Genomic DNA, 13,032 nt, shown 5'->3' with positions numbered 1-13,032 from the left:
GAGAGAGAGAGAGAGAGAGAAAGTGAGAAATCACCCCTCCAGGGGGGATGGCCACGCTGCAATCCCTTCCTCATTCTCCTCTCAGGATCTTGGGCATGCACGCACACATTCCCAGTGTGTGTTTAGGACATCAAGTCCAGGACTCGAACCACGGTCGACTACATGGGAGTCCAGCACCACAGCCATTACGCCAGCTGCTGGTCCTGATAAATTTTGATATTCATAAATACACTGAAAACTATTTTTAAAGTCAGGATAATACGTATCTCTGCTTCCCCCTAAAGTTTCTGCATTTTCCTTTTAGTCCCTCCTTCTCATGCCTCCCATCTCTCCCCATCTTAAGGCAACCACTTATGTCTCTTTCACTGGTTTCATTTTATTACATATTTTTTTCTTATTAGTTTCATTTTCTAAAATTTTATACATATACAAACATATATCATGTACTCTCTTTTTGTCTTTCTTTCATTCAGGACAATTATGCTGAGATTCATCCATGTTGTTCTGTTGCATCTATCAATCGTTCTTTTACACATCTCCTATTGCTGAGTAGTGTTCCAGTATATGAGTATACCACAATTTATTTAGAGATACACTTGTTTATGTTCCTTTGGGTCCTTCAGGTTTTGACTATTATTAGTGAAGTTGCTCTGGACATTCATTACGATATGAGTGCAAACATTTTCATTTTTTAGGGGTAAATAAGTAGGTGTAGAATGACAATGTGCAAAATAGACTTTATATATAATTATGAGAGATACAATATTGCTCAAAAGAGGTTCCTCAGTTCTTTGTATTTTGAAATGTTTGGTGAGAGCTGAGAATTTTTAAAAATTTTAATTTCTTTTATACATTCAATCACATATGTCACTTAGCTCGTAAAGTGCATGTTCCGACATGAAAACATACATTTCTCACCATCCAGTTGGGAATACTATACACATTATCATCAACAGATAATAGCCCATTTCTTTGTCCCATAAACGTCTTGCCTCTCTATTTTTTTCCTAAATGTCTTAACACTCACCTCCTTCTCCCACCCTCTTCCCACACTGTATCTGGTATCTATAACTTTTCTATGGAGATTTGAGAAATTTGAAGTTTGTTTCCTTATATATGTGATACATTTTACTCCAGACCAGCAGTTTAAGTAAAATCTTTCACTAGGTAGCCTGAATTAATGAACGTATCTTCCCCGTCTACTTTTTTTTAAAGCTGATTTTGAGGCTTAATTTAAAACATGGAGTTATTGTTACCTCTCCACTAATAACAAACTACACACATTTTTTGGAAGAATTCTGTAATTATAAGAGTTGAAAAATAAGAGAATTCCTTTAAAATGATGATAATTTAGTCACATAGATTTCTGTATGCCTGCTTTTGTGTCTGAACAATAGTATCATTGAATTCAGTTAGTACGATAAAAAAAGAAAATGTGATAGATTGTGTTTTATGTGTAGTATAGGTCAGTTTCCCTTTAACAGCAGCTGACATAAAAATGATAGTCTGCATAGTAGAATTATAGGCTGACAGGCATCTTTTGCCTAGAGATACCATGTCATAATTTCTAATCACTTTTGTTCAATCTAAATAGATTCTTGTGTGAACAAAGCAAAAGTTGAAGAAAGTGAACAAAAAGCAGTGGAATTTTCAAAGAAGGTAAGGCTTAGCTTATAACATATTGACTTTAATAGTTAAATTAGTAATTTAATCAAAGCATATATTCTACATATATTCTACCTTGTTTCTTTATAAGATGCCCAATAAATGTTGTTTTATTTATATAATATTTTATATTTCTGGAATCAAACATAACCACCAAATAGTGATTTATTTTTTAATAAGATAAAGTTGCTACTTTTCCCTCAATCATCTTAAATCCATTATGGAAGAAAAACACTAGCCATATTATACTAAAATGATAAATGAAGTAAAATTTGATTACTGAAAGTATATATTTAGAAACAATCGACCAAAGTAAATTCTCCTTCGTTTTCCTATAGCTCTTACTTATTTATGATAGGTAGTTTTTTTGGACAACTGTGAGGTTATTTAGTCAGTCTTACCTGACCTGATCTTTAAAATCAGTGCAATTGATAACAAGGGAATGTTGCAATGTTTTAATTCTCTGTCTCTGCTTAGATTTAGGTTCTTTGAATTTTTTTTTTTAGTAGTAATAATTACTACTTTTTTAAAGGATGCTGCTACTTCATGTTGACTTGGTAGAATTGAGATTCCCCATTTCTTTCTGTTAAGACCTTATGTAAATGCCTGTGAGTGAATACCAGCTTTATAAATATCTTAATTTCATTTAGATCTAAGATTGTCTTTCCCTTTTCATGAAAGCATTGCTACAATTTTGTTATCTTCTATTAAAACTTTCTCTTTTTTTGCTGTAATTCTAGATCCTATTAAGGGTTTGTATAGTATTTCTTGTTGGATGCAGGGAGAAGGATTGAAGTACAAGTCTAAAAGCTCTCCAGTTTTCAGCCTTTTGACAGCAAGATAAAGTGCTTACATATTGCTGTCTCTTCAAAGTTATGACTTACCTTGGAGATTAGATAATCACTTTTGCTATCACTCTAGAAATTATAGAGTATTACTGAAGTTACTTTAGGGCATCTGAAGAAATGTCTTTGCTTTTCCAGTTACTAGAATAGGTTTTAAGAGCTTGAGCATAAAATGTTTGTGTGAAGCTGTCATTTTTATTGGCAAAAGAAAATGCATGCTTTTTGATTAATAGACCCTTATATTTCTAATGTTCTCTTAAGTAGCATATTTAAAATTCCCTTTGAAAAAATCTTAGAATCACCTTAATTTTTGGCTGACACTGTAATTAGATACCACAAGACTGGAGCAAATTGTGATGATATAACTGGTAAAGTTTTCTGTAAACGAGTATTATGGGAAGAGGAATTCTGAAATAGTAGAAAAGAAATGTCTATGTTTGATAGCTAGCCTCACCAGTATTTAGAATGAAAACATGGATGGTCTGGTAGTTATCTTCACACATTTTTTTTTAGAGGTTTTTGCTATAGGGCCTGTGCGCTGGCCAGACAGAGAGAGAGAGACAGAGAGACAGAAGGTGAGAAATCACCCCCCAGGGGGGATGGCCACACCGCAGTCTCTTCTCCTCCTTTCTCCTCTGGGGATCCTGGGCACGCACGCACACGCGCCCGGAGTGAGTTTAAGCCACCAGGTCCGAGATGCGAACCAAGGTTGACTACGTGGGAGTCCAGCGACATAGCCATTACACTAACTGCTGGTCCCTTCACACATTTTCTTGTTCTTGGTCATTTTAAGAGGCAGTATAACATAGATTTAAAACAAACAAACAAACAAACAAACAAAAAGCACTAGAAAGCTGGAGCAGTGGTTCACACCTCTAATCCCAGCTGTGCAGAGGGCTGAGGCAGGATGGTGGTGAGGCCCTGCTGGGTAGCATACAGTTATTTGACTTATTAGCTGTAACTTTAAATAAACCACTTGCTCTCCTTGGATCTTAGTTTCTTCAGTATTAAGAGGAGAGGGTAAGATGTACAGGCTTCTAAGAAGACCTTTTCCACCTCACATCTTTCAGGTTTCTGTGATTTCCATATTTATATGTTTATAGATGAACATGATTTTAAATTAAAAGCAGAAGCATTGTGTGCCTTTCTTCAAATGTACCAATAAAACATTTATAGGAGAAGAATCATATATAGTATGTTTGTGTAAACTCTGAATTTGAGAAGCACGCAGAAGAAGCTAACTTTGAGGGGTGGGCTGCAGTAGAGATTCAGGTAACTCTAAACAGAGATAGTAGTGAAATCTAATGAGCTTACATCAATGCTCCATCTTGTTAGTGAACTAGGAAAACAAGGGCATCCACTGAAGGATCTGCAGATTCTTTACTCCAGGGATCTGAGGTGGGTTTGAAATACAGAGATTAGAGAAGACTTGGACCAGCCTTTATGGGGCATTTTCTATAGATTCAAGTAGAGATAAATAAAAGTATTACTAAATAGTAGTTTAATTTTGTGCCAACACTGTTAATATTCAGTTTTCTCACTCATTCTTTCTTTAGATTTAGAACAGAATGCCATTTTATAATTTCCAAAGATCAAATGTACTATGAGGATGACTATTAGCAGTGAATAACGCTTTTATATTTGTTCCACAAACTCTAAACACAATTCTCAACAGTTAAAAGAAAAATTTTGCTATAGGGCGCATGTGCTTGCTGGAGGCGCATGTGCTTGCTGGAGAGGCAGAGAGACAGAAAGTGAGAAGCCTCCCCCCACACCCCCTGGGAATGGCCATGCCACAATCCCTTCTCCTCCATTCTCCTCTCAGGATCTTGGGTGTACATGCACACACATCTTACATGAGTTTTAAGCCGCCGGGTTCAGGACTTGAACTGCATTTGACTACATGGTAGTCCAGCAATGTAACCATTATGACATCTGCTGGTCCCAAGATACATCACTCTTAGACACAGTAATAATGTTGGAATAATGTGTAGAGTTCTAAAGCAGTGTAAGGTCACCCTGATGATAAGAGCCTATAAAATATTTTGAGTTTTTTTTTTTTAAGAAATGAAAATGGTTCTGCTTGAGTGGGAGGCACATTTCTTTATTGCCACTACATGACAATTAAACCACTTCCATATTGGCACTTAATTATTATGAAAATAATCAAGAGATCCGATGTGATTCTGAGTGATCTGGAGATTCAACTGAAGAAAACTGTTTTAACTTATTTGATTCGTAATATTGTTTAAAGATTTCTCAAACCTATATATGTTAGTAACTGTACATTCATGGTGGTGATCATTGCAGTTCGATGAAGAATTCACAGCTCGACAGGAAGCTCAAGCAGAGCTTCAAAAAAGAGAGGAAAAAATCAAAGAACTTGAAACAGAAATCCAGCAACTTCGAACCCAGGTAATGAAACAAGATATAGACTTTGTGTCATGTCAAAGTGAGTTTGATGGCAGAAAATTATCTTGTTAGATAGAAGGGAAAATGTGACCAGAAACAGACTTTTTTGGCAGTTTCACATTTTAGTCAAAATAACTCTACAGGTTTGATTTTCCAGGAAAATAAATAATCTTAATGTTTGCCAAAAATAACACAGTTGCTCAAAGTGTTCTGAATATTTTTAACTGAATATATTACACAAGCAAAACTATTTTTGAGATGAAATTTTCATGACGATTTGAAAAATTAGGTGCATAGTAACTTCTTTCAAAAAGAATGGAGAAATAATCATTAATTTTAATGGTACCAAAAGCTTCTTAAGATCTCTTTAAATCTCAAATACCATCATTTCAAAACCTATGAACTTTATATTTCCACCTGCATTCCATATGATGAAAAGCTTCTATATACACTTAAATTTTTCATTAGGGTGTCTAAACATTAGAACTGCTTAAGTATTTCTCAATACACTTTATATCTTAAATGAATATTAAGAAATTGAGCATGATGTCTTAACATAGTGGATGCTCAGTAGATGTTTGTTGATTGACTAGATCTATTATCAATCTACTGAAAAATTACAGCAAAACTCTCTAGTAAATGAAAAATTACCCAATACTGTGCCTTTTTTCTATACTGGCCCTGCATCATTTATTCATTTATTTTTATCTTTGAGAGATTTTTGCTACAGGACATACGCGCTTGCTGGAGAGATAGCAAAAGACAAGACAGAAAGCAAGAAATCATCCCCTAGGGGGGATGGCCACGCTACAATCCCTTCTCCTCCATTTACTTCTCAGGATTTGGGGCATGCATGCACACACATCCAGTGTGAGTTTCAAGCCTCCCAGTCCAGGACTCAAAACACGGTCAGCCACGTGTGAGCCCTATGCCTTAATCATCATACCACCTGCAGGCCCCACTTATTTCTAATATTTATAATTTACTTTCATTTAATCAATCTTTCTCCACCTCCTACTTATCTTCACTCTATTTTGTCATCCTCACATGGTGATGTTCTTCAATATTCTGTCCACTGCTCTTTTCTCTGTGTGTCCTTAACTCTCATGCCCCATTCAGTATCATAAATTCACATTTCACCTTTTAGTAGATCTCTAATCTCCTGAATTTGTCTTATATTTCCAGCTTCTGATTAGCTATCCTCATAGGAAGATCCTACTGGATGCATGTTGAAATCCAACTCAGTATTTGGGGCCTCTTTTTCCTCAACCCAGCTGTGTCTCTATTCTTATTCATTTAAATTTTACCACCAACTTTTTTAGATAGGGAAGCTGGATTTTTATTTCCTATTTTCCTCTCCCATGTCCTGATAAATAACCTCAGTCTCTGTTTTATGTGAGTTCTTGGGCTTTTTTCCGTCTTATATCAAAAGCCAGGTATTCCCCAAACCCCCAACCAGGTACATGCCCTCATTTCATTTTACCTGGATTATTACAGTTGTTTCCTAACTGCTCTCCCTGCCTATAGTCTCTTCCTCCTCAAATTCATCCTTTATGTCAGTGGCATAATAATCTTCCTAAAACACTGCCCTGATTATTGTCACTCCGAGCTTTAATATGTTTAATGGTTGCCTGTTGCAGTCAGGATTAAATAAAATCTCCTTACTAGGAATTGTAAGGCCTTCTGGCATGGACTCCCTTATCTCCCCTTCACAGCGTAGGCTCTGACTGCTCTCTTAACTACAGCCTCTGTTGCAGCTAAGTCACCTTTCTTCTCTTCACATTCACAACTTACTGCCTCCATACTTTTCCTTCTGCCAGCATTTCCTGGACATTAGTTACAGAAATGCTAATAGATTTTTCATGAGAAAAAGCAGTCCATAGTCCAATAAATTGGGTACACATGAAATTCTCCTCTTGAGGAGTTACACTACTCATTACCATGATAAAGGATCAGAAATGCCCTACATTGAAGAAACCTGTCTAACTCTTTCATATAGCTTTCCCAGACTCATTTGACCACAGAAGCTTTTATCTGAGAACACCTATTCTTAGCTCCTGGAAATAAAGATTTCATGGAGCTTTGTTGAGAAATGGTGGCTTATGTTAATCGTCAGAAATGCCCTGCCTTGTTCATCTGTTCACATGAAACACATCATTTCAAAAGAATATTGGTAAGATATCTATTGGAAAGCTTCACTAAAAACTCCATTAGGAAAGTTTTTTTTTTGGGGGGGGGTATGGGCATATGCACACACACCTGACATGCCCCCCCCCCGCCAAGTCACTGAGTCCAGGACTGGAACTGTGGAGTCAGCCATGTGGAATCTAGCCACCTTAACCACCAAGCCATCTGGCTTGTCCCTTTAGGCAATTTCTCTGAACTTCCATATCACTTTTTAAGAGCACTGATATTATATTTCTTTGGTCCTGTCTCTTTTTCTTCCACTTGTACATAAGCACCTTGAGACCTTCAGGACAGTGTATTTCTTACTTTTATTCAAGATCCTACTGCACCTAGCAGAGAACCTTAATTGTGTAGTGAGTAGTTGCTTATTTATTGTAAAATTAGCTATAAAAGTGCATGTAGCACTCTAGCATACCCAGAATGATGTCAGATATTATTCATTTCCTTATTCAATTCACAGCACTATATTGAGGGCTAATTTAATTGTTTACTTTATAATTAATCATAAGAGGGAAGAAAAGACTGATAGTACTATAATTTTTAAAGTCCAGTAGCATTTAGTATAAATGTTTGAGATTCTTTTTTAGGTCTGTAAAATATGAATGTAACTCGAGTAAAAGCCTATTTTAAATAACAGAATTTTGTGGCTGTACAAGTTTCATAACATAAATATGATTTAAAACAGGAAAAAAGGATGTTTACAAATGTGTATTACTTTAATATTGCTGTTGTTAATAAATAAATAGAACATACATTTTTCTTTTTATAGTATCCAAAAAATTAATTCATATACAAAACTTGTAGAATAAATTACTAATTTTCTGAACTTTTCATTTTGTTCTCAATCAAGACTGTAAAAAGATTTTCTTTATTTTTCCATATTAAAGTGATGAGAAGAATTTTATATAGTTTAATCTTTTTTTCTTTTGAATTTAAGGGAAATTTTCAAAATAGGGCATGTGGACTTGCCAGAGAGAGAGAGAGAGAGAGAGAGAGGGAGGGAGGGAGGGAGAGAGGGAGAGAAATTACCTTCAGGAGAAATGGCCATGCTGGAATTCCTTTTCCTCCATTTTCCTCTTGGGATTTTGGGCACACATGTACACACACTCAGCGTGAATTTTAAGCCGCCGTGTCTGGGATTTGAACTGTAGTCGATTACATGGGAGTCCAGTGACATAACCATTACTCCATCTGCTGGTCCCTATTTTAATCTTGTCTTTAGTTCTTCCTAATTCAGGAGAGGATTGGATTCCAGGAGAATAGTTTTGAACCTTTAATTCAGTGAATACAATGTTACATCTTGATTATAAGTTTATTTATTCATTGCTTCCATGAAGAGAGAGAGACAGGCACCTCCTGTCTTCTTGCCACAGTTTTTCTCCCAGCCTCATCTCCCTAGCATCAAGATGAAGTATGTTTTAAGGGAGATCGTGAAACTGATCCTGGGACCTTCTCATACGTCCTCAGCATGTTGTAGTGTTGCATTAACCTTGTGCTACTATAGCTGGTTTAAGTTACTTTTTAAGAGTAGAAATAAATTATACTGTCTTCATTATCCAATTCGTGTGAATTAATTCTCCTTATGGCAAATGACACCTACTTATGAAAAATAAGTCTGTTACAGTGGAAAGAGGACTACGTTGGGTGTGAGAACTATATTCTCATCCTAATTACATTTCAGACTGCAACTTTTGGTTAGTCATTTAAATTTTTACAGTTACAGTTTCCTCATCTGTAACAATGAGAAAGATGAGATAAGCATGCCCTATTTACATTACAAAGTTATAAGGATAAAAATAAATAATAGATTTAAAAATGTTGATAAGTGTCTATTACTATCTAAGTAGATGCTACTTAGTATTATTTATTGATATTAGAAGACAGCTACTGGTGCCATGAAACAGACCCTTTGTGTCAAGCTAATTGACCTCCAAGGGAATTGAATCCATGACCTTATATTAATTATTCTGCATTCAAACCAACTAGACTAATAGCCCAAGCCATCTACTATACTTCTTTGCATATGTAATAAAAGGTAACTTTTCATTTTTTTTGAGGAGTATTTTAAAGTGTATTGGAGAATGCTAACTTACATATCTTTAGTATGTTAGCAGGAGTAGTCACTATCCATTGTTTATAATGAGTATCAAATACTCGTGCAAATTTTTTTCATGTACTGTTAAACTTAGCTATACTTCAAGTAAAGTGTATGTAATCTTAAAAATTAAATAAGGTATATATAATCTTAAGCTATACATATGTATAAAGTACACATAATCTCAAAATGAATAAGGTATTTATAATCTTAAACCACAGATATCCATTGATATGCATTCTTTCTGCTATATTTTATTATAAGCATTTAAACTTGGAGTATTTATATTTTAGGCACTCTCAAGTTCAACAATTCCAGGCCCTCCTCCACCACCTCCACTGCCAGGTGTTGTACCTCCTCCACCACCACCTCCACCAGCACCACCTCTACCTGGAGGAGCACCTCCTCCTCCTCCTCCACCACCTCCTTTGCAAGGAATGACTGGTGTTCCACCACCACCACCTTTTTTGGGGGGACCTCCCCCACCACCACCCCTTGGAGGAGTTCCTCCTCCCCCAGGAGCATCAGTGGAACTGCCTTATGGAATGAAGCAGAAAAAAGTATATAAACCAGAAGTGTCCATGAAGAGAATCAACTGGGCAAAGGTAATACTAGAGCTTTTTGACTTTGTTTAGTCATGTTTGATCATTAGTGTGCGAAAACTTGCATTGCTACATGTAAGTATTGTATAATACTCGAGACTATGACTGTTAGTTCTTTCCCTTTCCTTTGTGAGTTTACCATTTTATGTCCGTCTTTCAACCTAGTATCTAGATAACTGGAAGTTCCCCATACTGTTTTAAATTATGAAGATGACTAAAGGAGTGTTTAAATGATATAAAGAATAATATTTGAAATATATCAACAGATGGAAAATAAGTTTGACATTGTTTACAGAAGATATTGTTGACCTCAAATACTTCAACTTTCTTTATTACTGAGTCATGTTATATCAGTTATTTTTGTTCTTGGAAAAAGACCTTATTTTTGAGTTTTTAAACTTTCAGATAGTGTAGACTAGGTGACAGTATCTACTAGTGACTCAATCAATTATTTTTGATATGATGTATAAAAATGTTTGCTTGCAAATATAATTTTGCTTTATTATCATTATCAATGTTTCTTTAAAAAGATTATTAAAAAAATGGACACAGTCCTCATTTACTGGGAACTAATCTTGTAATTAAAAAAAAAACTTTACCCAGAGCACCATTTGGGGAAATGACCTATTCACGAGCATATTCACAGTGATATCTGACAGTTTCTATGTAGTGAGTCAGTTTGATGAGCCTCATGGTTAAATCAATTTTAAAGGATAGGCATATACCTATGTTTTGATTGTAAGATTAAATGAGATATAAATTATCTTTGAATGTAATTATTTTTAATTAGGCACAATTCACCAGAATATAGGATCTGGAAGCTGTTGACCCAGTTACCTATGTGTGTATATGTTTGTTAACTTAGCAATTGAACACATAATGTATTGGTACTGGCATATGACAAAGCTTCATGATGTACTGTAAAATACAGGTTTCTAAACATGGGTTTGAGTACAGTTGTTAAGAGTACTATGATCCGGAGCTAGACTGCCTGGGTTTAAATCCCAGCTCCTCCACTTAGTAATTTGGGCACACACTTCAACTTTCTGGGGCTCAGTTTCCTCATCTTTAACATGGAGATAGTCATAGGTCCTGTGTCAAAGGATTATTGTGAGGATTAGTTTCATTGGTATATGCAAATCACTAAAGCAGTCCCTGATACATAGTGGAAAACATATGGTAGCTGTTGATATGATTGTTGCCTTCAATCTAATTACTAGATAAGGAGAATTCACTTTCTGTTTTAGGTTTTTGCCACAGGGCAAGTGTATTTACCAGAGAGACACAGAGAGACAGTGAGGGGGAAAGTGAGAAATCACCCTCCTGGGAGGATGGCCATGCTGCAATCCCTTCTCCTCTAGTCTCCTCCTGGGATTCTGGGCACGTACACACACGAGCCCAGCGTGATCTTCAAGCCACCAGGTCTAGGACTTGAACCTTGGTCAACCATGTGGATGTCCAGTGCCTTAAACAGCATGCCAACTGCTGGCCCTAGGGAATTCACTTTCTGACTCTTAAGTTTTCCATTTCCAAAATTCTAGGAGGGAAAAAAAGTTATATGTGAGGGGAGGGAAGTACTTAATATATTTTAAGATTACTTCCAGTAGAAGAATTTTAAAATGATTTTTATTATATAGCTGGTTTATATCATGTATCATTTTTGCAGGTCAAGAGAATTCTGAAAGCTTACCAATGAGTATTTAACTTAAAAGTATTGTTTTGAGGGAGTAGCAGATGGTCTAGTGGTTATGTTGCTGTCCTCCCACAGTGCTGACTTTGGTTTGAGTCCCAGACCTGGTGGTATGAAAAATCACTTGGGGCACGAGTGTGTGTGCCCAAGATCCTGGGAAGAGTATGGAGAAAAGACTGTGGCATGGGCCCTCCCGTGGGGGGTGATTTCTCAGTTTCAGTTTCCCTCTCACTGCCTCTGTCTGTTTCTCTTTCTCTTTCTCTCTCTGCAACTGTATGCACCCTAAGGCAAAAATCTCAAAAAAAAGAAAAAGTATTATTTTGATAGATCCTAAAATTGATTCAGTAAATAGATTAATAAATGGACTGTCGTTCAGCCTTCGAGAAAGTAAATTATTTTAAAAACTAAATATGATATAATGATTTCAAAATTTATCTTCATTATTTTCATTTTAGATTGAGCCGAAAGAATTGTCTGAGAACTGTTTCTGGTTAAAAGTTAAAGAAGACAAGTTTGAGAATCCAGATCTCTTTGCAAAATTGGCACTGAATTTTACTACTCAGATGAAAGGTACATTTTATTTTTTAAAAAGTAAATTCCTGATTATAATATATTGGAATTCAGTGTTTTGCTCAAAATTATTAATAATATCTGGTTGTACAGTTTTCTCATCCCAGGTAGGGCCAAAGATTATTAACATATTAACTGCGTTTTACCCAGTAACTAAAGAAGGAAATGCTTCTTTCCTTTGAAATTTATTTTTGCATAAATCTCATTGTTCTTCTGAATATATAGTTTTTCTTTTTATTGTTTTATATATACTTTATACCCCTTCTTTATAAAATTGTCATTTTATAAATTGAGAAGCAGAAGTGATGAATTTGTTGATTCCTTATGTTAGAAAAAATAATGTAAGCGTATTATAAGGTCTCTGAAGTTTCCATGAAATTGGAATAAGTTCAGTGCCATGGTGCTTAAGTAGTCTTCCCTTTACATTGTATTATTTATCAATTTGGTTTCAGAGGAAATTTTATAGTTTTTGTGGTAAGTAGATTTTCTAGATTAATACCAAAATCTGGCATTTAGAAAGTATAGCTTACTGACTTGACAATAGAGTGCCTTGTTTATGGTTACATCCTTAGCCTCTTGTGAATTTCACAGGTAATTTTGGTGCTAGATAAGTAACTTCTCCATCTCATCATTAATCATTGTGGTTCATGAACTTTCTGAATTTTATTCCAATATGACTATTTCACCAGTTATTGCATAAGTGATGGTTTGGTTAAACATAGATTTTATTTTTTTCTGTCTAAATGAGTCTCAAGAACCAAGAAAGGAAAAAAAAAAAAAAAAGAACCAAGAAAGGGAAATATTTCCTACTCTCATGCCCTTGAGATTAGCACCTTTGCCATTCATTTGTCTGATTTATGACAACATGCTCTAGAGTGTGAGAATAAGAAATTTGGATGATTCAGGGAGAGATAGAGAGAGAGAGAGAGAGAGAGAGAGAGAGAGAGAGAGGGTTTTTTCTTTGGG

The 13,032-nt window shown here is 35.5% G+C and overlaps 1 protein-coding gene across 1 annotated transcript in view; it reads left to right on the top strand.

Moving 5' to 3' along the window:
* DIAPH2 (diaphanous related formin 2) overlaps positions 1–13,032 on the top strand; it is a gene marked incomplete at its 5' end in the record, with an annotated part of 1,076,033 nt that overhangs the window by 353,156 nt on the left and 709,845 nt on the right. Inside the window, 3 exon segments of the mRNA XM_014583678.2 lie at positions 4,821–4,925; positions 9,498–9,809; positions 11,952–12,066. Of these exon segments, the coding sequence (XP_014439164.1) occupies positions 4,821–4,925; positions 9,498–9,809; positions 11,952–12,066 (532 nt within the window).

This window comes from Tupaia chinensis, unplaced genomic scaffold (assembly GCF_000334495.1).
Source record: "Tupaia chinensis unplaced genomic scaffold, TupChi_1.0 Scaffold144482_1, whole genome shotgun sequence".
Taxonomy (NCBI): domain Eukaryota; kingdom Metazoa; phylum Chordata; class Mammalia; order Scandentia; family Tupaiidae; genus Tupaia; species Tupaia belangeri.
Note: the sequence above shows the minus strand (reverse complement) of the source record. Positions and strands in the feature narration are given on the sequence as shown.